This window comes from Podarcis erhardii (genome assembly GCF_964252035.2).
Source record: "Podarcis erhardii genome assembly, chromosome: 12".
In the NCBI taxonomy this organism is placed as follows: domain Eukaryota; kingdom Metazoa; phylum Chordata; class Lepidosauria; order Squamata; family Lacertidae; genus Podarcis; species Podarcis erhardii.
The window spans coordinates 42,760-69,442 of NC_138513.1; the positions used below are offsets into that span (position 1 = coordinate 42,760).

The 26,683-nt window shown below is 44.2% G+C and overlaps 1 protein-coding gene across 1 annotated transcript in view; it reads left to right on the top strand.

Annotated features, from left to right (window-relative positions):
* Positions 1-6,562: 6,562 nt before the first annotated feature.
* LOC309352946 (androgen receptor-like) overlaps positions 6,563-26,683 on the top strand; it is a gene marked incomplete at its 5' end in the record, with an annotated part of 105,342 nt that continues 85,221 nt past the window's right edge. The window contains one exon of the mRNA XM_081881770.1: positions 6,563-7,206. Coding sequence (XP_081737896.1) covers positions 6,563-7,206 — 644 coding nt within the window. The remainder of the gene's footprint in view (positions 7,207-26,683) is intronic.

The following is a 26,683-nucleotide window of genomic DNA, read 5'->3' on the forward strand; positions in this document are numbered from 1 at the left end:
GACACCGTTCTTCGCCAATAATGGGCGGCATCCCAGAACCTTCCCGGGGTTAGAAAGAGTGGAGGAAGGGGAGCCAAAGGGAGCAGAGGCCTTGGCAGCGGAGCTACAGGAGGTCCACGAGCAACTCCGGAGGCAGTTGGAGCTAGCAAAGCACGCCTACAAAATGCAGGCAGACAAACACAGGAGAGTTGGGGAAGACATCCAGGTGGGGGACTGGGTCTGGTTAGCAGCCCAGGCAGTGCCGGCCAGATCGTTAGCTAAGAAGAAGCTCGGACACAAGCAGCTAGGGCCTTATCAAGTCGAGGCACAGATCAATCCAGTAGCCTTCCGGTTGACACTCCCGGAGGGTTCCAGAATGCATCCGGTCTTTCATAGATCAGTGCTCACACCCTACATGGCACCTCACAGGTTTCAGGCACCAGGGAACGCACCAGACCCACTCAGCGAGGCCCCCACGAAGGGGGGGTCACCGAGGATGGCGCCACTCAACGAGGCCACAGAGATTTTAGACTCGAGATGGGGGGAAGAGGGGGTTGAATATCTACTAGGCAGGGAAGGTACCCCGGCAAGCGAAAACAGGTGGGTTCCTTACTATGCGGTGGAGGAGCACTACCTCAAAGAAGAGTTTCATGCACTCTTCCCACACAGACCCATGCCGGCAGATTATTTCGATGAATATCTTTTCACACCCACACTTTCAGCCAGCACGTTCCAGTGTTTCTCTTCAGCTGAGGAAACGGCGCCAGAGACTACCTCTCCAGAGGGATCAATCTCAGGTTTGGGCACAGACCGCTCTTATTGGTGGGAAGATCAACCGGAGGTGGGGTGGAGCAGAGAACTGCCGGGAGGGCCCTTGCACGCAACGTCACCCGAGGGAACAGGGGGAGAGGGGGACATGGACGTGTTGGGGGAGGATCCTGGGTTCGAGCACACCTGCAGAGAAATGGAAGCAGAGGAGATCGACGTCGACGAGCCCGTCACGGACTGGCAGGATCCAGCCGGCTGGCTGCACACCACAGGGGAAGAACTGTATCCTGCACTCACCCCCACAACACTGGAGCACCCGGAACCCACACCTGAAGAGGGAGAGGGGGGAAGGGGGGGCTTCGAGGGGGGGATGGATGTCAGGGGCTCAGGAGCAGAAGCACAGGGAAGGGAGGAAATGGAGAGCGAAGGGGAAGAATCTGAGGGCAGCGTAGGAGAAGATGACAGTGGCCCGAGAGATTCCATGAGCCTCTCCAGCGAATCGGAAGATTCACAGAAGGGGGCGCCGGTGGCCAGGGCAATGGGGGTCCCAAGGGGGACACTCCAGAAGCAAGGGGCCAGCGGGGACTCCCAGAGCAGCAGTTGGAGATCAGGACCAGCTTCCCCACCAGAGCATAGTCGGGGGGAAGAGTCCCAGGTATCGGGACCAGCGGATCCCCCAGCAGGGAGAGAAGATGAGTCAGGGCTGACCACGCCTCCATCAGAGAGTCAGGCAACGGAGGGGAGGTCAGGTCCAACCAGCATCCCGGAAGAGGGAAGCAGTGATAGAAGCAGTGTAACGGTCAGGAGGAAGGTCACTGGGTTGGCGCGAGAGCCAAGTTCAAATGTACAGGCGCGCGGGACAGCAGAGAATGAGGATTGGGAACCAGGTCCTAAAGCCTGCAGGAGGCAGGGGGAGGAGTCAGGCGACTCAGCGTCAGAAGAGTCCAGAAAGGGGAATGCCTCAGCGGGCAGGAGGACCCAGAGGAGGAGAGAGCAGAGGAAGAGGTGGAGCAGGGCTAGAATCTTAAACTGGTGTCAGGGGGGAGGAGATTCAGATGGAACTTCGGCGGTCTAGGGTTTAAGACGTAGAGCTGCGCGCTACGGCTTTGAAATGGAAACTGAACTTCAATAAAGACTTTTGTATATAACGACGACCTGGCGTTGGTCCTCTGTGAGCTGGGACCTCGGGGCAGCTCTGACACGTACGCTTCCTAGTCTCCAGATGCTGGGTTGAACGGCGAGAAGCTGCTGTCGGCTGCCATTCTGAGTTCCTTGTGTCCCGGAGCTGAAGCCTGGATACACGGTGCGAGGCAGCGGTGCGGCAGGTGGCGGTGCTGCGGTGCTGTGTGTGGCCGTCAGCTCAGCGGGATCCCACCTTCGTCGCCAGTGAAATATACTCAGAGTCGCAAAGTGATTTCATGCTCTTTATTCAGCTCATAGTGGTGAGGAGGAATGAATGAAAGTCCCCTCACAGTATCTGCTTTATATACATTCTATCTGGAGCATGATTGGGTGGTTCCTGCCAACCAATCATACTGCTGCATTGTTCTAGGACCAATCAGACTGCTGCATTCTGAATCCTATTGTTCTAGGATCAAGCAGAGTGCTGCAGTTTGGATGCTATTCAACTCAGTACATAACACCATCTGTCTTTGGATGGGTTCAAAATCATTCTTTTTAACTACCTTCAAGAGGGTCCCACGTAACACAGACTGAGAACCCTCAGTGCCAAGCCCTGAACAGTATCTCTTTTTCACTGAAAGATCAATATGAAGCAATCAACTTTTGAAGAGCAAATTGCTGTTTAATCCAAGCACAATTTTCAAGTATCAGCCTAGATAGGAGAGTGCAAACAAAGAATCATAGAATGTTGGAGAGGTTGTTAACAGTTATTCATGCAGACATTTGTTTGTTTGCTTATTTCATAAAATTTATACACCGCTTCATTGTACAAAATCTCAAATCAGTTTATGAAAAGCTGAAATAGTAAAACTGAGAAAAATTCATAACCATATTGTTAAACATACAAAAGTTAAAATAATAAAATAGATTAAGATTACCTCAATTTGAAGTTACTTCCACTGTGGACCTGAACCTCCCAAATAAATATTTGTCCTAAGAACACATAGTGTTATATATTAATGGGCTCGCACTCCAGGACCTTCTGGAAAGCCCCTTGCAGAAACAGGAAACTGAGATGCATGTCCATTGAGATCTGACATATTAATGTGCCTGAGCAAATCTGCACTTCTCGTTTCCCAAGATTTCCAGGGCCAAGCCAAGCCAGATTTGTTACTGCGTTTATCACAGCAGGCATGTTGCAGATGACACCAAACTGGGAGGGGTGGCTAACACCCCAGAGGACAGGATCACACTTCAAAACGACCTTGACAGATTAGAGAACTGGGCCAAAACAAACAAGATGAATTTTAATAGGGAGAAATGTAAAGTATTGCACTTGGGCAAAAAAAATGAGAGGCACAAATACAAGATGGGTGACACCTGGCTTGAGAGCAGTACATGTGAAAAGGATCTAGGAGTCTTGGTTGACCACAAACTTGACATGAGCCAACAGTGTGACGCGGCAGCTAAAAAAGCCAATGCAATTCTGGGCTGCATCAATAGGAGTATTGCATCTAGATCAAGGGAAGTAATAGTGCCACTGTATTCTGCTCTGGTCAGACCTCACCTGGAGTACTGTGTCCAGTTCTGGGCACCACAGTTCAAGAAAGACACTGACAAACTGGAACGTGTCCAGAGGAGGGCAACCAAAATGGTCAAAGGCCTGGAAACGATGCCTTATGAAGAACGGCTAAGGGAGCTGGGCATGTTTAGCCTGGAGAAGAGGAGGTTAAGGGGTGATATGATAGCCATGTTCAAATATATAAAAGGATGTCACATAGAGGAGGGAGAAAGGTTGTTTTCTGCTGCTCCAGAGAAGCGGACACGGAGCAATGGTTCCAAACTACAAGAAAAAAGATTCCACCTAAACATTAGGAAGAACTTCCTGACAGTAAGAGCTGTTCGACAGTGGAATTTGCTGCCAAGGTGTGTGGTGGAGTCTCCTTCTTTGGAGGTCTTTAAGCAGAGGCTTGACAACCATATGTCAGGAGTGCTCTGATGGTGTTTCCTGCTTGGCAGGGGGTTGGACTCGATGGCCCTTGTGGTCTCTTCCAACTCTATGATTCTATGATTCTATGATTCTATCTCCACCCAGATCGGCGCTGCGCCAATTGGGCAACCAGCATCGCTGGCTTGCCAGCCTTCGTCTCAGTCTCCGTCCTCCCTACCTGGGTTCACCTTCTCTGGCTTGCTCCCAAAGCGTCAGTCCAGCCAGCCAGCAGCCGCTCTCTCTTCCGGCTGTAACCTCAGCTCACCCCTGCAAGAGAGGTGTCAGTTTGCAATTGCAGCAGCAGCAACTGACAAGCGCTGCGTCTTTGCTTCAGCTGGGAAAGTTGAAAAAAGAAAAAACAACAACAAAGCAAAACAAAAGAGAAATAAAATAATTCTAATGCTGCTTTCTGCTTGTTTGTATCGTATTGTAAGGAAACAAAGTACTTGAAAATCGAAAGTAAATTTCCCTTTGTTGGATACATTTTAAAGATGGACGTTAAATAGTAACTGTGTCCCCTAGAGGGAGCTTGCCAGCATGTTTGCTGTAATTCACAGGGAAAATATAACAGCTGTGGAAATCAGACCGTGGGACCAGCTATCTGACCTTGAACAGAAATGAACAGGGAGGAAGTTTTACTTTCTGCCCTTGGCAAAATAAATGCTATGCTGCAGCAGATGGATGAGAAAGTGACTTTGATGAATGAAAAGTTGGATTTTATATCTGCTGCAGCTAGCAAATATGAACTAACAGGAAACCAAGTTAAAGAAATCTTACAACAACCAATCCAAGAAACTGGTTTAATAAGGCAAGTCCAAGGGCAGAGGAAGATGGAAGAGGTTGCGATTGCACCTCAAAAGATGCAGAGACTCAAAATCCCGCACTACCAAAAGCTGCAACATTGGAAGATTGAACTTGGAGAATATTTGCAAGACTCTGGAGTTAAGGAAGTCCTTAGCTCTGGTGGGACTGTGAAACAAGTTGATGATTATTTTTGGAACAACTACCTTTTGGATTATAAATTAAACATAGGGGAGTGGATTAACGGGGAATGGGACAACGTGATGAAAGAAAATGGAGAATACTACTGTTTGGAATTCCCCGGAGACTCACTCCCCAAGGAGAAAGGGAAGAAACTACGTAAGAACCCAACAAGGGACAAGGATGTGTGCAAGTATAAACAGGAACAAGAAAACCTGCAGAGGGGGCATAGAAGGGACCTGAGAGCCTCAGATATTAGAACACCAGATTGATGGACAGGATATAATGGTGAAAGGACTGACATTACCCGAAACCAGGAAGAAGGGATAAAACTAGAATGAGAATTTCTTTTTATATATCTTTTTATTTTTGGAATTAGTGTAATACTAATGAAATACTAGAATGTGCTGGAAAGGAATTAATTGGCTTTAGCAGAAAGGTTTGAAGGAGTTAAGTTTAAATATGGTTTAAATTTTGAAATTTTATTGTTTTGAAGGTAAGATAAGGTTACAGAAATTAACGGTAAATTGAACTGTAAAATTTTTGAATGTTAATGATGTTGAAATGAAATGAAGCGGTTCTAGTAATAAGGTAAAATAAGAATTTGCAAGAATGGATTGATATTAGATGAAAATCTGAAGTTATAATATGTGAGGATAAACAATTAAGGGTAAATTAAGAGGGTATGAATTTGCTGAACCAACTTTTAAATGGAATACAAAAAAGGGAGGTGTGAGGAAGTCAGGAAAATAAGTAAATGAACGGTAAGAAATTAAAAAGAGGGATTTTTATTTTTATTTTTAATTTTTCTTTCTATGTTAAATTTTGGTTTTTGTATTTTTCTTGTGTTTTTTGTTTATCGTTTTGTAACTTTTTTCTTGTTAAAATTTAATAAAATATCATTTAAAAAAAAGAAAACAAAGCGGACTAGCGCCTTGACTTCTGCTTTTCCCCAGGTGGGGTACGTTGAACTGGAGAAGCCAGGGCCGACCAGTTCGTCTCTCGCACACCATTGACAATGCACTTGCTTAGGAGCGCCTCGCTAGTGCCCCGACGGCCTAAGAGATGTCGCTGTCCGAAGCTGGTAGAAAAGCCCGGTTCCCGCAGCTGACACCACGCCCAGTCGAGGTGTCTCTAGAACCTACCTGGAGCCAGAGAAAAACACAGAGGGCTGTCCCCCACACCCATTTCCGTCCAGCCATAGGAGAGGTCATGGAGGTGCCCGTCGATCTGGGCAGAGTCTATCCTCGGCCACCGGCAAAGGCTTTTCAAGGCGCCTTACAGAACGCCCACGAAGCGTTCCAGAGCCCCGGACCCATGCGGGAGGAGGCTCGCCCCAGTCACCAGGCGTCGGTCTCCGCGACGGCAGGGTCGTCTTCCTTGGGGTCCTACTTTCAAGAGCCCAGCGCGCACCAGCAAGACCTGGCTTCGCCCTCTTACCTGCCGTTGGAGGAGCAGCCCCGGGTGAGCAAAATGCTGCAGCCCCCTGACAAGCGGAACGTGCCCGCCGCGTCCTTGTCCGCCCCGTCCTCTCTGGCCCTACTGGGAGGCCCTTCTTTCCAGAGTTGCCCGGGGGACTTCAAATACATGCTGGGCGAGAGCAGTCTTTTGCAGGCGGCAGAAGGAGGCGAGCCCCGCGGAGGAGGCAAGGAAGCCCTATGCGACAAAAGTGACTACCTGGGGGAGAGCTCAAAGGAGCTGGGCAAAGCCGTCTCCGCCTCCATGGGCTTGGCGGTGGAAGCGCTCGACGAGCCCAGGGGGGGCGAGATGGCGGCGACCCGCGGCGAATGCATGTTCGCTGGCGCGAACGCTGGGCCCCCGTCTCTGGGCTGCTGCAAGATCTTGGAAGCCGAAGAGGGAGGCGGCGGCGGCGGAACGCTGGCCATGGAAGGGCCGGGATACCTGAGCCGCCACAAAGGCTCTCAGAAGCTGGAGGAGCTGTCGAGGGCCTTCCCGAATCGCGACTACTACAACTTCCAGCTGGACCTGTCCTCCCGTGGGCACATCAAGCGGGAGAGCCCCTTGGAGTCCGCACCCAGCGGTGCTGTTTGGAGGCCGCAGTGCCGGCGCGCCCGGGATGTGCCTGCTGCCTTGGCGCCCCACTATGCCAGCCCTCCCGGCCCAGGCTGGCACCCCTTCTTCACCGCGAAAGGGCAGCTCTACGAAGGCGCACCCCTGGCCTCCTGCGGCTACGCCAGGAGCCAGGACCCGCAGTCTGGACAAGAGGGCGCAGAGTTCCCACCGTCCAAGGTGTGGTACCCCGGGGTTGTGGTGGACAGGATGCCCTTTGCCCCAGCTTCCGGCTGCATCAAGACGGAGCTCACCCCGCGAATGGAAGGCTACCCGGGGGCCTACGGAGACATGAGGTAAAGGGCTAACACGCGCTCAGACAGTCCTCACCAAGGGCCTCCTGCAATTTCCTTGGGCATGAATTGGTGCAGGGCAGGGGTCCAAAGGAGGGCTTTGACCCAATGGTTGCTGGTTCAAGCCACGCTCTGCTCTGGAGCTTGTTTAGTCGTTTAGTCGTGTCCGACTCTTCGTGACCCCATGGACCAGAGCACGCCAGGCACTCCTGTCTTCCACTGCCTCCTGCAGTTTGATCAGATTCATGTTTGTAGCTTCGAGAACACTGTCCAGCCACCTCGTCCTCTGTCGTCCCCTTCTCCTTGTGCCCTCCATCTTTCCTAGCATCAGGGTCTTTTCCAGGGAGTCTTCTCTTCTCATGAGGTGGCCAAAGTATTGGAGCCTCAGCTTCATGATCTGTCCTTCCAGTGAGCACTCAGGGCTGATTTCCTTCAGAATGGAGAGGTTGGATCTTCTTGCACTCCATGGGTCTCTCAAGAGTCTCCTCCAGCACCATAATTCAAAAGCATCCATTCTTCGGCGATCAGCTTTCTTTATAGTCCAGCTCTCACTTCCATACATCACTACTGGGAAAACCATGGCTTTCACTATACGGACCTTTGTTGGCAAGGTGATGTCTCTGCTTTTTAAGATGCTGTCTAGGTTTGCCATCGCCTTTCTCCCAAGGAACAGGCGTCTTTTAATTTCGTGGCTGCTGTCACCATCTGCAGTGATCATGGAGCCCAAGAAAGTAAAATCTCTCACTGCCTCCATTTCTTCCCCTTCTATTTGCCAGGAGGTGATGGGACCAGTGGCCATGATCTTCTTTTTTTGATGTTGAGCTTCAGATCATATTTTGTGCTCTCCTCTTTCACCCTCATTAAAAGGTTCTTTAATTCCTCCTCACTTTCTGCCATCAAGGTTGTGTCATCTGCATATCTGAGGTTCCGGCAATTTTGAACCAATCAGTTGATACATATCCAGTTCTAACTGTAGCTTCTTGTCCCACATAGAGATTTCTCAGGAGACAGATGAGGTGATCAGGCACTCCCATTTCTTTAAGAACTTGCCATAGTTTGCTGTGGTCGACACAGTCAAAGGCTTTTGCATAGTCAATGAAGCAGAAGTAAATGTCTTTCTGGAACTCTCTAGCATTCTCCATAATCGAGCGCATGTTTGCAATTTGGTCTCTGGTTCCTCTGCCCCTTCAAAATCCAGCTTGCACTTCTGGGAGTTCTCGGTCCACATACTGCTTAAGCCTGCCTTGTAGAATTTTAAGCATAACCTTGCTAGCGTGTGAAATGAGTGCAATTGTGCGGTAGTTGGAGCAGTCTTTGGCACTGCCCTTCTTTCTAGGATGTAGACTGATCTTCTCCAATCCTCTGGCCACTGCTGAGTTTTCCAAATTTGCTGGCATATTGAGTGTAGCACCTTACCAGCATCATCTTTTAAAATTTTAAATAGTTCAGCTGGAATACCATCACTTCCACTGGCCTTGTTATTAGCAGTGCTTTCTAAGGCCCATTTGACTTCACTCTCCAGGATGTCTGGCTCAAGGTCAGCAACCACACTACCTGGGGTATCTTTGTCCATGGAGTTTTCTTGGCAGGGATACTGGAGTGGCTTGCCGGTTCCTGCTCCAGGTGGATCACGTTTGGTCAAAACTCTCCACTATGACCTGTCCATCTTGGGTGGCCCTGCACGGCATAGCTCATAGCTTCTCTGAGTTATTCAAGCCCCTTCGCCATGGCAAGGCAAGTGATCCATGAAGGGGGCTCTGGAGCTACTCACAGGTAAATACCATCAGGTTTGCAACCTGCCTTCTGAGCTTGCCGATCAAGTATAGATAAAGCAAAAATTATATTCACCCTTCCCCTCAAAAAACCCAAAAAACCTTACCCCAGTTTAATCGGGTAAATTGTCAATTTGTTCAGTCCTGACCATGATGCATCTGTCTTCAGTCTGACTGAATGTTAGGATTTGGGGGTATCGTTTAGAAATGTTGATTTCATTGGCTTTAGTAGCATTCGGGATTCCTAATACAGTTGGAGTCCTCTGCCTGAATGTAGCATTATTTTGTTTTGAGCGAGGTTCTGGCAGAGTTCACTGTCTTTGCTTCTCTCATGACTCACTGGGGAAGGTGCTTGCGGCAGAATTTCTATACTCTGAAATCTAGGACTTTGAAAGATGATTTAGCGATCCATTAGAGATATGGAGTTATGATGATTCATATATAAATGTGTTATTATCCCCCCTTCCCCCACACACTTTGAATAACTCTTGATAATGATATATTAAATATATATTCAGGCCCAGACAGAGGGGGGAGCCATATGGGCCACTTGGCTCTGGCCTCCAATTCCAAAGAGGGCCTCGGTCAGCATATTTATCTATATTTTCCATTTTGTCATTATATGCATATACAGTTCAAAGCCTTGAAATAAAATTATTTGTCAGCATAACTTTTGTGGAAATTGTTTATATACTTACTTATTTATAAGACTTCATTTATCCCCAGGGTAAGAAAAGGGGGGGGGGGCACATTATCTACCTGGCCCTGGCCTCTGCCTGGCTCTGCAAGGCCCTGTATTTATTTAAAGTTTGTATTCTGGATGCCCCAGGGAGTTTCTAGAAATGCATGGGAAAATTAAGCTGAGTAAATTTGTGCCCATAAATGTGGATGAACTCTCACTTCTGAAGTGAGACTGCATTTTTAGTTAAGCTGTGCTGCAAATATTTTTTACCGGCAAGAGAGATCTCATAGTTCGTTGACAAATATAGCAAGCAGTTAATAACTTTTGCAAGCTTTAACTGTACTTCTTTCTAAATGGAAGATTAGAAAATGCAACTGATATAAAAAATATAAAAACAGAATAGATCAGTATGTGCCTTTATGCATGTGCATTTTTTAAAATGCTGCTTTTCTCTTTGCTTAGCAAGGGGCACTGTCCAGATCTTGCTATAAATCATTGGTGAGGAATGCAAGTGGTACCTGTGTGGTGCTTGCAAGCATATCTCTCTCTCTCTCTCTCTCTCTCTCTCTCTCGTGTGTGTGTGTGTGTGTGTGTGTGTGTGTATAAAGGGAGTTTTGTTTTGTTTTTTGTTTGTTTTTATTGCTTTATAAATAAAATAAAGAAATATTTATTTCAATGCAAGCTTGTGGACGTCTGATGAAGCTGAATGCTAGAAGATTCAGGACAGGTAAAAGGAAGGACTTCTCCATACAGCACTCTGTTAAACTTCTGGAGCTTACTCCCACTGGAGGCAGTGATGGCCGTCAACCTGAATGGCTTTAGAAATTCATAGAGGAGAGGGTTGTCATTGGCTGCTGGCCCCAGTGGCTGTGCTTAGCCTTCCATGGTCGGAAGCAGCAGTTGCTTGGATCTGCAGAAGGGTAGAGGGCTCTCGTGCTCAAATTCTGCTTGTGAGTATTCCATTGGGGCAGCTGGCTGTGAGAAGAAGAGGATGCTGGACTAGATGGGCCACTGGCCTGATCCAGCAAACTCTTCTTAAAAGAAAAGACTTAAAAGATCCCCAGGCATCATCCCACCCAACCCTCCACAATGCAGGGATCATGTTGAAAAAAATCCTGGCAGATGGTCACCCAACCTATGCTTAGAAACCTCCAATGAAGGAGAGTCTACCATCTTCCGAGGGACTCTTATACACTGTCAAATGGCTCTTACCCTCAGAAGGTTCTGCCTAATCTTTAGTCAGAATTTCCTTTCTGGTTGCTTGAATCTCCTGACCTCTGGGGCAGCCAGAAGCAAGCTTGCTCCATCTTCCTTGTGACAGCCCTTTAGATATTTGAGGATGACTGTCATGTCTCCTCTCAGTCTCCTCTTCTGCAGGCTAAACATACCAACTCCCTCCAGAACCTCCCTTTCTGGAGGTAATGCATGCTTCCTAGAGGCCACCAAGTGACCAGCTGTTTACCAGTCTAGTAAATCCATAATCTAGTACAGGCAAAGTATGGGGGGAGGGCTGAGAATCACCCTCTACTTTCTCCTCCACATTTTTTAGAACAAAAGCTTTTGAGGCTTTTGGGAGAAGCCTGGCTAATATTCTTCTTACTAACTTTTCTTTTCCACTTTCTAAAAATACATCCTGGTGGTGACCATTTTACCTGACCTCCGTGCACATTGGTGGAGCACACATAAGCCCATCCTGCGTAAGCCCACTGTCAAACAATAACTAAGTTTGTACATGAAATGATTTGCATCAGTTTCATAGAATCATAGAATCATAGAGTTGGAAGAGACCACAAGGGCCATCGAGTCCAACCCCCTGCCAAGCAGGAAACACCACCAGAGCACTCCTGACATATGGTTGTCAAGCCTCTGCTTAAAGACCTCCAAAGAAGGAGACTCCACCACACTCCTTGGCAGCAAATTCCACTGTCAAACAGCTCTTACTGTCAGGAAGTTCTTCCTAATGTTTAGGTGGAATCTTTTTTCTTGTAGTTTGGAACCATTGCTCCGTGTCCGCTTCTCTGGAGCAGCAGAAAACAACCTTTCTCCCTCCTCTATGTGACATCCTTTTATATATTTGAACATGGCTATCATATCACCCCTTAACCTCCTCTTCTCCAGGCTAAACACGCCCAGCTCCCTTAGCCGTTCCTCATAAGGCATCGTTTCCAGGCCTTTGACCATTTTGGTTGCCCTCCTCTGGACACGTTCCAGTTTGTCAGTGTCCTTCTTGAACTGTGGTGCCCAGAACTGGACACAGTACTCCAGGTGAGGTCTGACCAGAGCAGAATACAGTGGCACTATTACTTCCCTTGATCTAGATGCAATACTCCTATTGATGCAGCCCAGAATTGCATTGGCTTTTTTAGCTGCCGCGTCACACTGTTGGCTCATGTCAAGTTTGTGGTCAACCAAGACTCCTAGATCCTTTTCACATGTACTGCTCTCAAGCCAGGTGTCACCCATCTTGTATTTGTGCCTCTCATTTTTTTTGCCCAAGTGCAATACTTTACATTTCTCCCTGTTAAAATTCATCTTGTTTGTTTTGGCCCAGTTCTCTAATCTGTCAAGGTCAGTTTAAGGGTCTTCTGTTCTGCATCGTAACAGATTGTCCTAGAGTGAGCTATGGGTGGAATTCGTGAGGAGAGCTTTATCCATTGCACTGAATAAACACATGCCAAAGAGTACTGAAATCATAAGAAAAGCCTGTGCAGTCAGGCTAGGGGCCCATCTAGCACAGCATCCTCATCTCACAGTGACTGAACAGTTGCCTATGGCAGGAATGTCCAAAGTTCGTTTTGGGGGCCTAATCCAGCCTGCCAGCCCCCACAGGCAGGTCCTTCCCATGGGTCTAGAAAAAGGCCACAACTTTTTTTGGGGGGGGAATCCCCCTAAAAGGTCAACAACTTCAATCCTAAAAAGTTGGCCCTCACGCATGTTCACTTCATCAAATCTGGCTCTCTTTTGAAAAAGTGTGGGCACCCCTGGCCTATGGAAAGCCAGCAAGCGGGACTTGAGCATGAGCAGCCCTCTCCTGTCCTTTGGTTTCCCGCAACTGGTATTCAGAAACATAACTGCCTCCAGTTGTGGAGGCAGAGCAGAGCTATCCTGGCTAGCAGCTGTCAATAGCCCTCTGCTCCATGAATTTGCCCTCTTTTAAAGCCACCCAAGATTGTGACACTCACTGTCTCCTGCAGGAGTAAGTTCCATAGCTTGAATATGTGCTGCATGAAGAAGTATTTTCTTTTCTCCACCCTGAATCTTCCAACATTAAGCTGCATTGAATGTCCACAAGTTCTCATGCTATGCATTATTTTATGCCATGCAGCATTTTATAAACTTCTATCACCTCTTCCTTGCCTTTTCTGTAAACTAAAAAGTTCCAAACTCTGCAACCTTTCTTCTTAGGGAAGTCACTCCATCACCTTGGTCATTTTGGTTGCCCTTTTCTGAACCTTTTCCAACTCTACAATATCCTTTTTGAGGTCAGGCAAGAGCAATCCAATAGGCTCCCTTACTTTCTCCACATTGGCTGTATAGACTATCCCGCCACTCCTCCGGGGTTAAGTTAGGACTTACCTTTCCAGGCATAGGTCCACAATTTAAAGATCGGTGTCCATGTTTTTCTGGGTTTTTGCCACAGAGCTCCCTGCGAAAGCCCAGTCTTTAAACTGAAGCACAACTTTAAAGTGCAGACTGTGAATGGAAAGCTCTAAGGAAAGGGAAGTATGGCTAAGCCCTTAATAGTCATTTTCCAGTATACAGTGGTACCTCGGGTTAAGTACTTAATTCGTTCCGGAGGTCCGTTCTTAACCTGAAACTGTTCTTAACCTGAAGCACCACTTTAGCTAATGGGGCCTCCTGCTGCTGCCATGCTGCTGGAGCACAATTTCTGTTCTCATCCTGAAGCATATTTCTTAACCCATGGTACTATTTCTGGGTTAGCGGAGTCTGTAACCTGAAGCGTATGTAACCTGAGCGTATGTAACCCAAGGTACTACTGTATCTAGTGCACAAGATGAGAGGCTGGAAATATTTGTTGATGCAGACTGGGAAAGCTATGCAGCTACCAGAAAATCCACAAGTGGAATGGTAATGATGTTTGCCAATTCCATAATAGGATGGAGGTCAAAGAAACAGGGATTTGTCACAACCTCATTCTGTGAGGCAGAATACGGGCACAGTGGCAGCAGGAGGCCCCATTAGCTAAAGTAGTGCTTCAGGTTAAGAACAGTTTCAGGATAAGAATGGACCTCTGGAACGAATTAAGTGCTTAACCCAAGGTACCACTGTATCTTTTTTTTAAAAAAATATTTTATTAAATTTTCAAATACATAATACAAGATCCCTGCACCAAAAAGCCAGAACAAATACACCAAGAAACCATATAGAAAGAAAGAAATAAAAAAGAAAAAGAAAAAAGAGAAAAATATAACCAACCGTTCAGTACAATTTTTCTTATATAACTAACTGGGCTTCCTCACATCTCCTTACCCTGCATTATTTATAATAAGAATGTCAGCAAATTATTACCTTGTTTCATACCTTATTTTGTACTTTCCAAATATTGTACTTCTAAATTTAAAATGTTTTTTATCAATTACTCATACCTTAAAATTAAACATAGTGTTGCCTTAAATTTCGACCTTTTCTTGCTTATAACTTAATTTTCTATTTTACAAAATCTATTTGCTGGAGCTGATATTTTCTAAATCGTGCAAATACTTAACATTCATACAACTTATAATGTTTTTGTAAATAGTCTTTAAACTTCTTCCATTCCTCTTCCATTGTTTCTTCTCCCAAGTCTCGGATTCTGCCAGTCATTTCAGCCAATTCCATATAGTCCATCAATTGCGTCTGCCACTCTTCCAGTGTGGGCAAGTCTTGTGTCTTCCAATACCTTGCAATAAGTATTCTTGCTGCTGTTGTCGCATACATAAAGAAACTTCTGTCCTTCTTTAACACTTTCTGGCCGACAATGCCCAAGAGGAAGGCCTCCGGTTTCTTAACAAAGGTATATTTAAATACCTTTTTTAGTTCATTATAGATCATTTCCCAGAAGGCTTTCACTTTAGGGCATGTCCACCAGAGGTGAAAGAATGTCCCCTCAGCCTCTCTACATTTCCAACATTTATTATCAGACAGGTGATATATTTTTGCAAGCTTGACTGGGGTCATGTACCACCTATATATCATTTTCATAATATTCTCCTTCAAGGCATTACATGCCGTGAATTTTATTCCGGTGGTCCATAACCTTTCCCAGTCCTCAAACATAATGTTATACCCTATATCCTGGGCCCATTTTATCATGGCTGATTTAACAGTCTCATCCTGTGTGTTCCATTTAAGCAGCAAGTTATACATTCTCGAAAGTACCTTAGTCTTTGGTTCCAACAGTTATGTCTCTAATTTCGACTTCTCCACCTGGAATCCTATCTTTTTATCCAATTTAAAAACCTCTTGGATTTGGGCATAATGTAACCAATCTTGCACCTTATTCTTTAATTTCTCCAAGCTCTGCAACCTCCATTTTTCTCCAATTTTTTCTATTAATTCCCAATATTTCGGCCAGCTGGCCTCCATATTGAGTCTCTTCCGGGCCTTAGCCTCCATTGGTGATAACCATCTCGGGGTCTTACTTTCTAATAAGTCTTTATATTTTGTCCAAACAATAAATATTGCTTTTCTGACAATATGGTTTTTGAACATTTTATGAATCTTTACCTTATCATACCACAAGTATGCATGCCAACCAAAAGCATTGTTAAACCCTTCCAGATCTAGGACATCAGTGTTCTCAAGAAGTAACCAATCTTTCATCCAGCAGAAAGCTGCAGCTTCATAATATAACTTTAAATCTGGCAGGGCAAACCCCCCTCTTTCTTTTGCATCAGTTAATATTTTAAATTTTATTCGGGGCTTTTTGCCCTGCCAGATAAACTTAGAGATATCTTTCTGCCATTTTCCAAAACATTCCACTCTGTCCACAATCTGTAGAGCCTGGAACAAGAACAACATCTTTGGCAATACATTCATTTTTATAGCTGCGATTCGACCCAATAAGGAAAGTTTCAATCTTGACCAAATTTCTAAATCCTTTTTAATTTCTGACCAACATTTTTCATAATTATCTTTAAATAAATTCAAATTTTTAGCAGTCAAATTAACCCCTAGGTACTTCATTTTTTTAACCACGTTTAACTCTGTCTCTTTCTGAAACCTTTCTGATTCTGAAGATGTCAGATTTTTTACCAAAACCTTAGTTTTTTGCTTATTCAATTTGAATCCCGCCACCCGACCAAACTCATATATCAGTTCCAAAACTCTTTTCGTACTAGATTCTGGCTCCTGTAATGTAATTACCAAGTCATCTGCAAAAGCTTTCAATTTATACTGTTTCACTCCGACCTGTATTCCTTGCACCAACCGGTCCTCCCTAATCATATTCAAGAGCACCTCTAGGACTGAAATAAATAACAGAGGGGATAAGGGGCAACCTTGTCATGTTCCTTTTTCAATTTTAAATTCTTCTGTCTTCCACTGTATCTTTAAACATACACTTAATGTCCCCTTTAGATATTTGATAAGACTTTTCATAGCAAACCGATTGGCAGTACTGGGTTTAGACACATGTTGGCTCAGAACATTTGTAGCACACGCAATGTCTGGCCTTGACCACTGGCTCAAATACAACAGTGAGCCTATTTTAGAGTGGTACAGCTCAGGCTGATCAAATTCATCATCGCACACTGTCTTTGGGAAATCTGGTGTCATGGGAGTCTGAACTGGCTTGCAGTTTCCCATGCCAAGCTGCTCTAGTAAACGAAGAATTTTCTCCTTCTGGCTCAATAGGAAGCTTCCACCAGCTTCTTGCTTTACTTCTACTCCCAAATAGTTGCTTACAGGTCCTAGGGCTTTAAGCTTAAACCTCTTTCCCATCTGACTTGTGAGCTTATTGATTTCATCTGTGATCTTTCCTGCTACTAGCAAGTCATCAAGGAGCATCAGATATTTGTCACCTGTTCCTCCTTTGGTGTAGAGGCATGGATCAGCCACACTCCTTTTAAAACCAAGTTTTACAAGGGCTTCATTCAAACACTGGTTTCAACACCTTCCACTTTGTTTGAGGCCATAGACAGCCTTTTTCAAATGCCAGACTGCACCATTCCCCTCTTGAAACCCAGGAGGTTGTCTCATTAACACTTTGTGATCTAAATTTGCATGCAGCGTCAACATCAAAATGGTGCACTACTAATTGTCTTACAGCAGCAATATAGAGCATTAAACAGAAAGTTTCACTCTTTACAGAGGGAGAAAACACTTCATCATAACTCTCCCCTTTAAACTGAGTGAATCCTTAGCATGTTGGGATGCTAAGGTTGTGAGCCCCTCTGTCCTATGCTCAGGTTGTGTATATGTGCAAATAAAACCACATACCCTAAAGGCCTCACAATGTCCACTTACCTACATTCCAAGGAAACTGAAACCTGGGTAAGCGTTGGGGACCCCTGGAATCTCTCAGTGCTCAGACATAGGGGTAGCATCTAAAAATACCCACTTCAGAGAAGCCTCCCTGCTGCATCTCTACGTGATTTGATGTCCTCATCTTGCTCAGCTAACTTCATTGAGGACTGGTTGTTCTGCTGTGTTTTATCAGGCATGTATTATCAGATCAATCAGTTGCACCCAGTGCACAAACAGCTTTTGGAGGAAGGCTGTCTCTTTCTTCCCTGCAAGAGTTCTTGCTGTATGTAGGCTTTCATCTTCCAGTCTAGTTGCTGAAAACCACTGGAGGAGAGAGTGCACTTGTGGTCAGATCCTGTTCGCTGGTTTTCCATGGACAACTGATCAGCCCCTGTGATAACTGGATGCTGGACAAGATGGACCATTGGCCTGATCCAGCTGGCTGTTCTTATGTGCTTATGCTCTTAAGAAACAGCTGGTGCAATGACTATTTTAGTTCTGTGTATATTTGGTACCCAGAGCTTCCAGGTTCATTCCTTTCCATCTCAGGTCAGGCTGGGAAGGCTCTTTTGTGAAACCCTAGAATCACAGAATTGGAAGGCTTCCCAATGGTCACTGAGTCCAACTTCCTGCACTGCAGGAATTATAGCTAAAGCATCCATGACAGATGGTCATCCAATCTCTGCTTAAAAACCTCCAAGGAAGGAGAATCGACTGCCTTTGCGTTCCACTGTTGAATGGCTCTTGCCATCAGAAAGTTCTTCCTGACATTTAGTTGCAATCTTCTTTCTTGTCATTTGAACCCATTGGTTTGGGTTCTGCCTCCTGGAGCAGAACACAAGCTTGCACCGTTTTCCAAGGGACGGCCCTTCAGATAAGGTGGATAGCAGACCGTCTCTCAATCTTCTCCCTAGAGAGCTTCTGCCAGTCATTGAGCTTGATGAAGCCATGGTGTGAAGGCAGCACCCTACATTCCTAGGTACACCCCCCCACTTTTTCATTTAAAGAAATGTGTGTCCCAGTTTTCAGTTGATTGGGGAATCCTGATGTGTACACATGCATTGATGAATAAGGGAATTATTTGCCCATTGCCTACCAAATAGTAAATTTCTGCTCCAAATCCAGCAACCTCCCTTCTGGACTGCTGTAATGCCCGCTACATGGGGCTGCCTTTGAAAAGTGCTCAGAAACCCCAACTGGCTCAGAGAGCTGCAGCCAGACTGTTGACTTGGGCTGGTTATAGGGAGCAGACTACTTCCTTGCTGCAACAGCTCCAATGGCTACCAGTTTGTTTCCAGGCACAAATTAAAGTCTTGGTTATGACCTCAAAAGCCTTATATGGCTTAGGCCAGGCTATCTAGAAGACCATCTTCCCTTATATGAATCTGCCTGTGCTTTGAGATCTTTGGAGGAGGCCTTTCCCTCGGTCCCAACCCCCTGTGTGATTGGTGGGGATGTGGGACATGGCCTTCTTGGTGGCTGCTCCCTGGCAACTTAGGAATTCCCATCCCTGAAGAAGCCAGACTTGTCCCTTCCTGGCTGTCCTTGCTCCAGCAGGAGAAGACCATTTTATTCTGACAGGACTTTGGGAATAGGCTGCTTTTAATGAAAGGGCTGGTGCTGTGATGTTTGAGCTTCCCATTCTAGTTCCCATTCAGAGGTAATTATGGAGTTAATTAAAAGATTTCCTCCAGCAAAGCATTCTACTGCTCTCCCTTCAACTTGGTGTATGCTGGTGTGCATGCCTCAGTGACGAAGGGTAACACTGAGCCAGCCTGAAGGAACCTCCAACTCCCTTCCCCTGCTGAGATCTTACCTGATCCTCCATTGCAGCTCATTTGTTCTATTACAATTATACCCCACCTTTGTCTCCAAGGAGCTCAAGAATATGTGGAATATGTGGTTCTCCCCTTTTTGTTTAGTTCCCACAGCACCCCTGCTCTGAGGATTTGAAACCTTGTCTGTAGGATCCTTTTTTAAAAAAAATGTTTTTATTGATTTTCCAGCACATATTAAACACATTACATTATACAAAAACAAACAAAACACATAAACACACACAAATATAATTTCAAAACCTTCTTTTCATAAACCTTACTTCTCCGCCTTCCCCATACCTCTCCTTTCTGCATCCCTATTTCCAAATTTCCTTCAGCAAATCCTCACTTAATTTAACTAATTACTCTTTTTCTCCCTTCTCTCTTACCTAATCATTTACAGCTGTAATCCTCTTTTTTCTCTAACCTCGACATTTTAGCACTCATTAATTTTATAGTCATTCTTAAGATACACTTTAAATTTCTTCCAATCTTCCTCGACCGTCTCTTTTCCTTGGTCACGGATTCTGCCAGTCATCTCGGCCAGTCCCATGTAGTCGATCACCTTCGTCTGCCATTCTTCCAGAGTGGGTAGTTCTTGTGTCTTCCAATACTTTGCTATAAGTACCCTTGCTGCTGTGGTAGCGTACATAAAGAAAGTCCTGTCTCTCTTTGGCACCAATTGGCTGACCATGCCCAGGAGAAACGCCTCTGGTTTCTTATGAAAGGTACATTTAAGTACCTTCTTCATTTCATTATAGATCATTTCCCAAAAGGCCTTAATCCTCGGGCATGTCCACCAAAGGTGATAGAAAGTACCTTCAGTTGCATTGCATTTCCAACATTTATTATTGGGCAGATGATAAATTTTAGCAAGCTTGACTGGGGTCATGTACCACCTGTAAATCATTTTCATAATATTCTCTCTTAAGGCATTACATGCCGTAATCTTTATACCGGTGGTCCACAACCTTTCCCAGTCCGCAAACATAATATTATGACCAATGTCTTGTGCCCACTTAATCATAGCTGATTTAACCGTTTCATCCTGCGTATTCCATTTCAACAGCAAGTTATACATCTTTGACAAATTCTTAGTATTGGAATCTAACAATTCTGTTTCTAGTTTTGATCTCTCCACCTGGAAGCCAATTTTCCTGTCTTGTTTATATACCTCCATTATTTGATAATAATGGAGCCAATCTCATACTTTAGACTTCAGTTTCTCATAACTCTGTAGTTTCACTTTTTCACCCTCTTGTTCTAAGTTTTCACAGTATTTTGGCCATTTGGATTCCATATTAAGTTTTTTCACCTCCTTGGCTTCCATTGGCGACAGCCACCTTGGGGTTTTATTTTCCAACAGATCTTTATAGCGAGTCCAAACATTATATAGAGCTTTCCTAACAATATGATTTTTAAAACCTTTATGAACTTTTACCTTGTCATACCATATGTATGCATGCCAACCAAATCTAGTATTGAACCCTTCTAGATCTAAAATGTCTGTGTTCTCAAGAAGAAGCGAGTCTTTCAGCCAGCAGAAAGCTGATTCATAGTACAATTTTAAGTCCGGCAGGGCAAAACCCCCTCTTTCTTTTGCATCTGTTAATATCTTCAATTTTATTCTGGGCTTTTTGCCCTGCCAGACAAATTTAGATATATCTTTCTGCCACTTCTTGAAACAGTCCATTTTATCCACAATCTGTAATGTTTGAAACAAAAACAGCATTCTAGGCAAAACATTCATCTTGATAACAGCAATTCGGCCTAACAAGGAAAGCTTCAAATTTGACCATATTTCTAGATCTCTCTTTACTTCTGTCCAGCATTTCTCATAATTATCTTTAAATAAGTTCACATTCTTAGATGTCATATTAATCCCCAAGTATTTCACTTTCTTGGCTACAGTTAATCCAGTTTCATTCTGAAACCACTCCCTCTCATTAACTGTTAATTTTTTCTCCAGTACTTTAGTTTTTTGTTTATTTAACTTAAATCCTGCTACTTGACCAAATACTTGAATTAATTCTAAAACTCTTTTCGTACTAGTGTCTGGCTCTTGTAGGGTGAGTACTAGATCATCTGCAAAAGCCCTCAATTTGTATTGTTTAGCTCCGACCTGAACCCCTTTAACCAGCTGGTCCCCTCTTATCATATTTAACAAAACCTCCAGAACCGATATAAAAAGTAATGGATCCTAGTCCTCATTTAATCTCCACAACCACCCTGGGAGGTAGGTTAGGCTGAGAGGCAGTGACCAGCCCAAGGTGACCCAGGGAGCTCCATGGATGAATCAGGATTCTCTCTCAGATCCTAGTCTGGCACTCAAACCACTACACCACACTTTCTCTCTTTTGTGGCTTTATTCCAAATATTGGGTGGGAGAGAACTCTGTCGGGTTTACTCAAGCTTCTCATAGCAGAAGGGCCCTGAAATTGCCTATCTAGCAAACAAGTGAAAACCAGTCAGTTATATAAGGCAAGTGTGAGCGTGCAATTATTTCAATTAACTTGTTACTTTACATGTCATTAAGGATGGAATGCTCACTTTTATTTATTTTCTTCAAAAAAAAAATATTTTATTGATTTTCCCAAAAAAAAATTTTAAACAAACAAACATAAATCTCAGCCATAATTAAACCAATCTTAGTAACATAGTCAAAACAAAAAAATTCCTTCCAGTAGCACCTTAAAGACCAACTAAGTCAGTTCTTGGTATGAGCTTTCGTGTGCATGCACACTTCTTCAGATACACTGAAACAGAAGTTTCCAGACCTTTCTATATAGTGAGAAGGTGGGGAGGGGTATTACTCAGAAGGGTGGTAGGAATGGGTGATTGGCAGATAGCTGTGATGAGCCTGTTGACGACTCTTAACGACTGCAATAGGTCTTACAGGAGGAAGCAAGGGGTGAAAAGGTGAAAAATGGCTTTGTCATGTATAATGAGATAAGAATCCTAGGTCTTTGTTCAGGCCAGGTTTTTCCATTGTTTTAAGTTTGGTGATAAGTTGTAATTCAGCAGCTTCTCTTTCCAGTCTATTTCTGAAATTCCTTTGTAGTAAAACAGCTACTTTGAGATCTTGTATAGAATGTCCTGGGAGATTGAAGTGTTCTCCTACTGGTTTCTCTGTCTTGTGATTCCTGATGTCCGATTTATGTCCGTTTATTCTTTGGCGTAAGGTCTGGCCTGTTTGTCCAATATAGAGAGCTGAAGGACACTGTTGGCATTTTATGGCATACACAATGTTAGACGATGAGCAATTAAATAGTCCCGAAATGGTATGTGTGATGTTGTTGGGGCCAGTAATGGTGTTGTCCGGGTGTATGTGGCAGCAAAGTTGGCATCTGGGTTTATTACAGGCTCTGGTGCCAGTGTCTGTGTTAGGTCTGATTGTAGTATTATTGTGGGTTAGGAGTTGTTTAAGACTGGGTGGCTGTCTGTAGGCAATGAAAGGTCTTCCTCCCAGAGCTTGAGAAAGAGAACTGTCATTGTCCAGGAGAGGTTGTAGATCTCTGATGATGCGTTGTACTGTTTTAACTTGGGAGCTGTATGTGATGACTAGAGGTGTTCTGTTATTTTCTTTTTTGGGTCTGTCTTGCAGAGAGAACTTGCTGCAAGACAGACCCAAAAAAGAAAATAACAGAACACCTCTAGTCATCACATACAGCTCCCAAGTTAAAACAGTACAACGCATCATCAGAGATCTACAACCTCTCCTGGACAATGACAGTTCTCTTTCTCAAGCTCTGGGAGGAAGACCTTTCATTGCCTACAGACAGCCACCCAGTCTTAAACAACTCCTAACCCACAATAATACTACAACCAGACCTAACACAGACACTGGCACCAGAGCCTGTAATAAACCCAGATGCCAACTTTGCTGCCACATACACCCGGACAACACCATTACTGGCCCCAACAACATCACACATACCATTTCGGGACTATTTAATTGCTCATCGTCTAACATTGTGTATGCCATAAAATGCCAACAGTGTCCTTCAGCTCTCTATATTGGACAAACAGGCCAGACCTTACGCCAAAGAATAAACGGACATAAATCGGACATCAGGAATCACAAGACAGAGAAACCAGTAGGAGAACACTTCAATCTCCCAGGACATTCTATACAAGATCTCAAAGTAGCTGTTTTACTACAAAGGAATTTCAGAAATAGACTGGAAAGAGAAGCTGCTGAATTACAACTTATCACCAAACTTAAAACAATGGAAAAACCTGGCCTGAACAAAGACCTAGGATTCTTATCTCATTATACATGACAAAGCCATTTTTCACCTTTTCACCCCTTGCTTCCTCCTGTAAGACCTATTGCAGTCGTTAAGAGTCGTCAACAGGCTCATCACAGCTATCTGCCAATCACCCATTCCTACCACCCTTCTGAGTAATACCCCTCCCCACCTTCTCACTATATAGAAAGGTCTGGAAACTTCTGTTTCAGTGTATCTGAAGAAGTGTGCATGCACACGAAAGCTCATACCAAGAACTGACTTAGTTGGTCTTTAAGGTGCTACTGGAAGGAATTTTTTTGTTTTGACTATGGCAGACCAACACGGCTACCTATCTGTAACTTAGTAACATAGTTGTGACTTCCTCGTATCCCCCTGGTTGAATTTCAGTGTATATCTGTCAGGGGTTCAGCTCTGACAATATCATTTTGACAGTTTTCCCAAACCAATATTCTTATAAAATTAACTTAATCACTTAACATCTGTCTTTCTTTCCAATTTGGCATTAAACATATTGATTCGTCACATTACATATTTAAATCCTAAGCCTATCCAATATTTGCAAACTTTTCCAATTAAGTTAACTTAACATATTTAACTAAATAGTCTTTAAATTTCGCCCATTCCTCCTGGTAATCCTCCTCCTTCTGGTCACGGACTCTTCCAGTCAGGTCGGCTAGCTCCGAAAAATCCATCATCTACATCTGCCAATCTTCCACTGTTGGCACTTCTTGTGTTTTCCAATTCTTGGCTAATAAAACTCGAGCAGCAGTTGTGGCATACAAAAATAATTTAACATCTTTTAGGAATGCTCACTTTTAAACAGGAGCAAATCTCTCTTTCTCTCTTAATTTTTTATTTATCCTTTTCAGGTTTATACATTTCACTAATTTTACAATCATTTTGACATTTCAAAACTTGACTTCCTTCCTCCTCTTCCTTTTCCTTCTCTCCTCTTTCCTTAAATTTATTTTTAATATCTTCTGCATAAATTAACTTACTTTGCTCATTCATTCATCTTCTTTATATATACTGTATATTCTTCTGAAACTGCAAGTTATTGCAATAATCCTGCCAATGTTTTTTATCTGTTTACAATTTATCTGTAAATATTCAATAAACCATTTCCATTCTTTTATAAAAAGTTTGTTATTTTGAGTTCTTGTTCTTCTGGTAAGTTTCATCATTTCTACATATTCCATAAGTTTTTGCATCCATTCTTCCTTTTCTGGGAATTCTGCTTCTTTCCATTTTGGGGCAAGGGACATTTTTGCTGCTATAGTCCCACACACGAATAAGTTTCAAACAGGAGCAAATCTCAACAATGAGATGGGAAAGGGAGGCAATATACAGATGCCTCATCATTAACATTATTATTTTTAGTAGCATTAACTTATTTATTGCCTGTCCTTCATTGTAAGTTCCCAGGGCGAGTTACAGCATTAAAACAAAATATTAAAAACTATTTAGAACAACCAACATTCACTAAAATAAAGTGGGCCTAAAAAACAAACACCTCAAATGTCAAAGGCCAGGAAAAAGAGGTGTATCTTCAACATTCTCGGGAAGCTGTGGAGTGAAAGTATACACTTCTATAGGGAGGAAGTTCCCCAGCTCTGGGGCCACCACAGATAAGGCCCCTCCCCCTGGGACACTGAGAGTGGAGGTCTACAACGAGCCCCCCCCCCCGCTGATCTCTGCACCCGAGGGGGTCTGTAGGGAAGGAGGCAGCCTTTCTGATATTTGGGGCCTGAGCTGTTTGGGGCTTTGAACACCAATGTGAGCAATTCCCTTTGGGCACAGAAACAAATTGGCAACAAGTGCAGCTGTTTCAAAACAGGGCATGGGGATTAAAAGACATCTAAATGGAGCTCCAGTCAGGAATTCGGCTGCTCCCTTGGGGCCAACTGAAGTTTCTGAGTCATCTTCTGAGTTTCCTCAACTGGAGGTTTTCAAGCAGAGTCATAGAATCATAGAGTTGGAAGAGACCACAAGGGCCATCAAGTCCAACCCCCTGCCAAGCAGGAAACACCATGAGAGCAATCCTGACATATGGTTGTCAAGCCTCTGCTTAAAGACCTCCAAAGAAGGAGACTCCACCACACTCCTTGGCAGCAAATTCCACTGTCAAACAGCTCTTATTGTCAGGAAGTTCTTCCTAATGCTTAGGTGGAATCTTCTTTCTTGTAGTTTGGATCCATTGCTCTGTGTCCGCTTCTCTGGAGCAGCAGAAAACAACCTTTCTCCCTCCTCTATGTGACATCCTTTTATATATTTGAACATGGCTATCATATCACCCCTTAACCTCCTCTTCTCCAGGCTAAACATGCCCAGCTCCCGTAGCCGTTCCTCATAAGTCATCGTTTCCAGGCCTTTGACCATTTTGGTTGCCCTCCTCTGGACACGTTCCAGTTTGTCAGTGTCCTTCTTGAACTGTGGTGCCCAGAACTGGACACAGTACTCCAGGTGAGGTCTGACCAGAGCAGAATACAGTGGCACTATTACTTCCCTTGATCTAGATGCTATACTCCTATTGATGCAGCCCAGAATTGCATTGGCTTTTTTAGCTGCCGCGTCACACTGTTGGCTCATGTCAAGTTTGTGGTCAACCAAGACTCCTAGATCCTTTTCACATGTACTGCTCTCAAGCCAGGTGTCACCCATCTTGTATTTGTGCCTCTCATTTTTTTTGCCCAAGTGCAATACTTTACATTTCTCCCTGTTAAAATTCATCTTGTTTGTTTTGGCCCAGTTCTCTAATCTGTCAAGGTCGTTTTGAAGTGTGATCCTGTCCTCCGGGGTGTTAGCCACCCCTCCCAGTTTGGTGTCATCTGCAAATTTGATCAGGATGCCCTTGAGTCCATCATCCAAGTCGTTGATAAAGATGTTGAATAAGACCGGGCCCAAGACAGAACCCTGTGGCACCCCACTAGTCACTCTTCTCCAGGATGAAGAGGAACCATTGATGAGCACCCTTTGGGTTCGGTCAGTCAGCCAGTTACAAATCCACTGAGTGGTAGCATAGTCAAGTCCGCATTTTACCAGCTTCTTTACAAAATATCATGGGGCACCTTGTCAAATGCCTTGCTGAAATCAAGGTAGACTACATCCACTGCATTCCCTTCATCTACCAAGCTTGTAATTCTGTCAAAAAACGAGATCAGGTTAGTCTGACATGACTTATTTTTCAGAAATCCATGCTGACTATTGGTAGGAGAGTGCAAACAAAGAATCATAGAATGTAGAGTTCTTGGAAGGGACACAAAGGGCCATTAATGTTGGAGAGGTTGTTAACAGTTATTCATGCAGACATTTGTTTGTTTGCTTATTTCATAAAATTTATACACCGCTTCATTGTACAAAATCTCAAATCAGTTTATGAAAAGCTGAAACAGTAAAACTGAGAAAAATTCATAACCATATTGTTAAACATACAAAAGTTAAAATAATAAAATAGATTAAGATTACCTCAATTTGAAGTTACTTCCACTG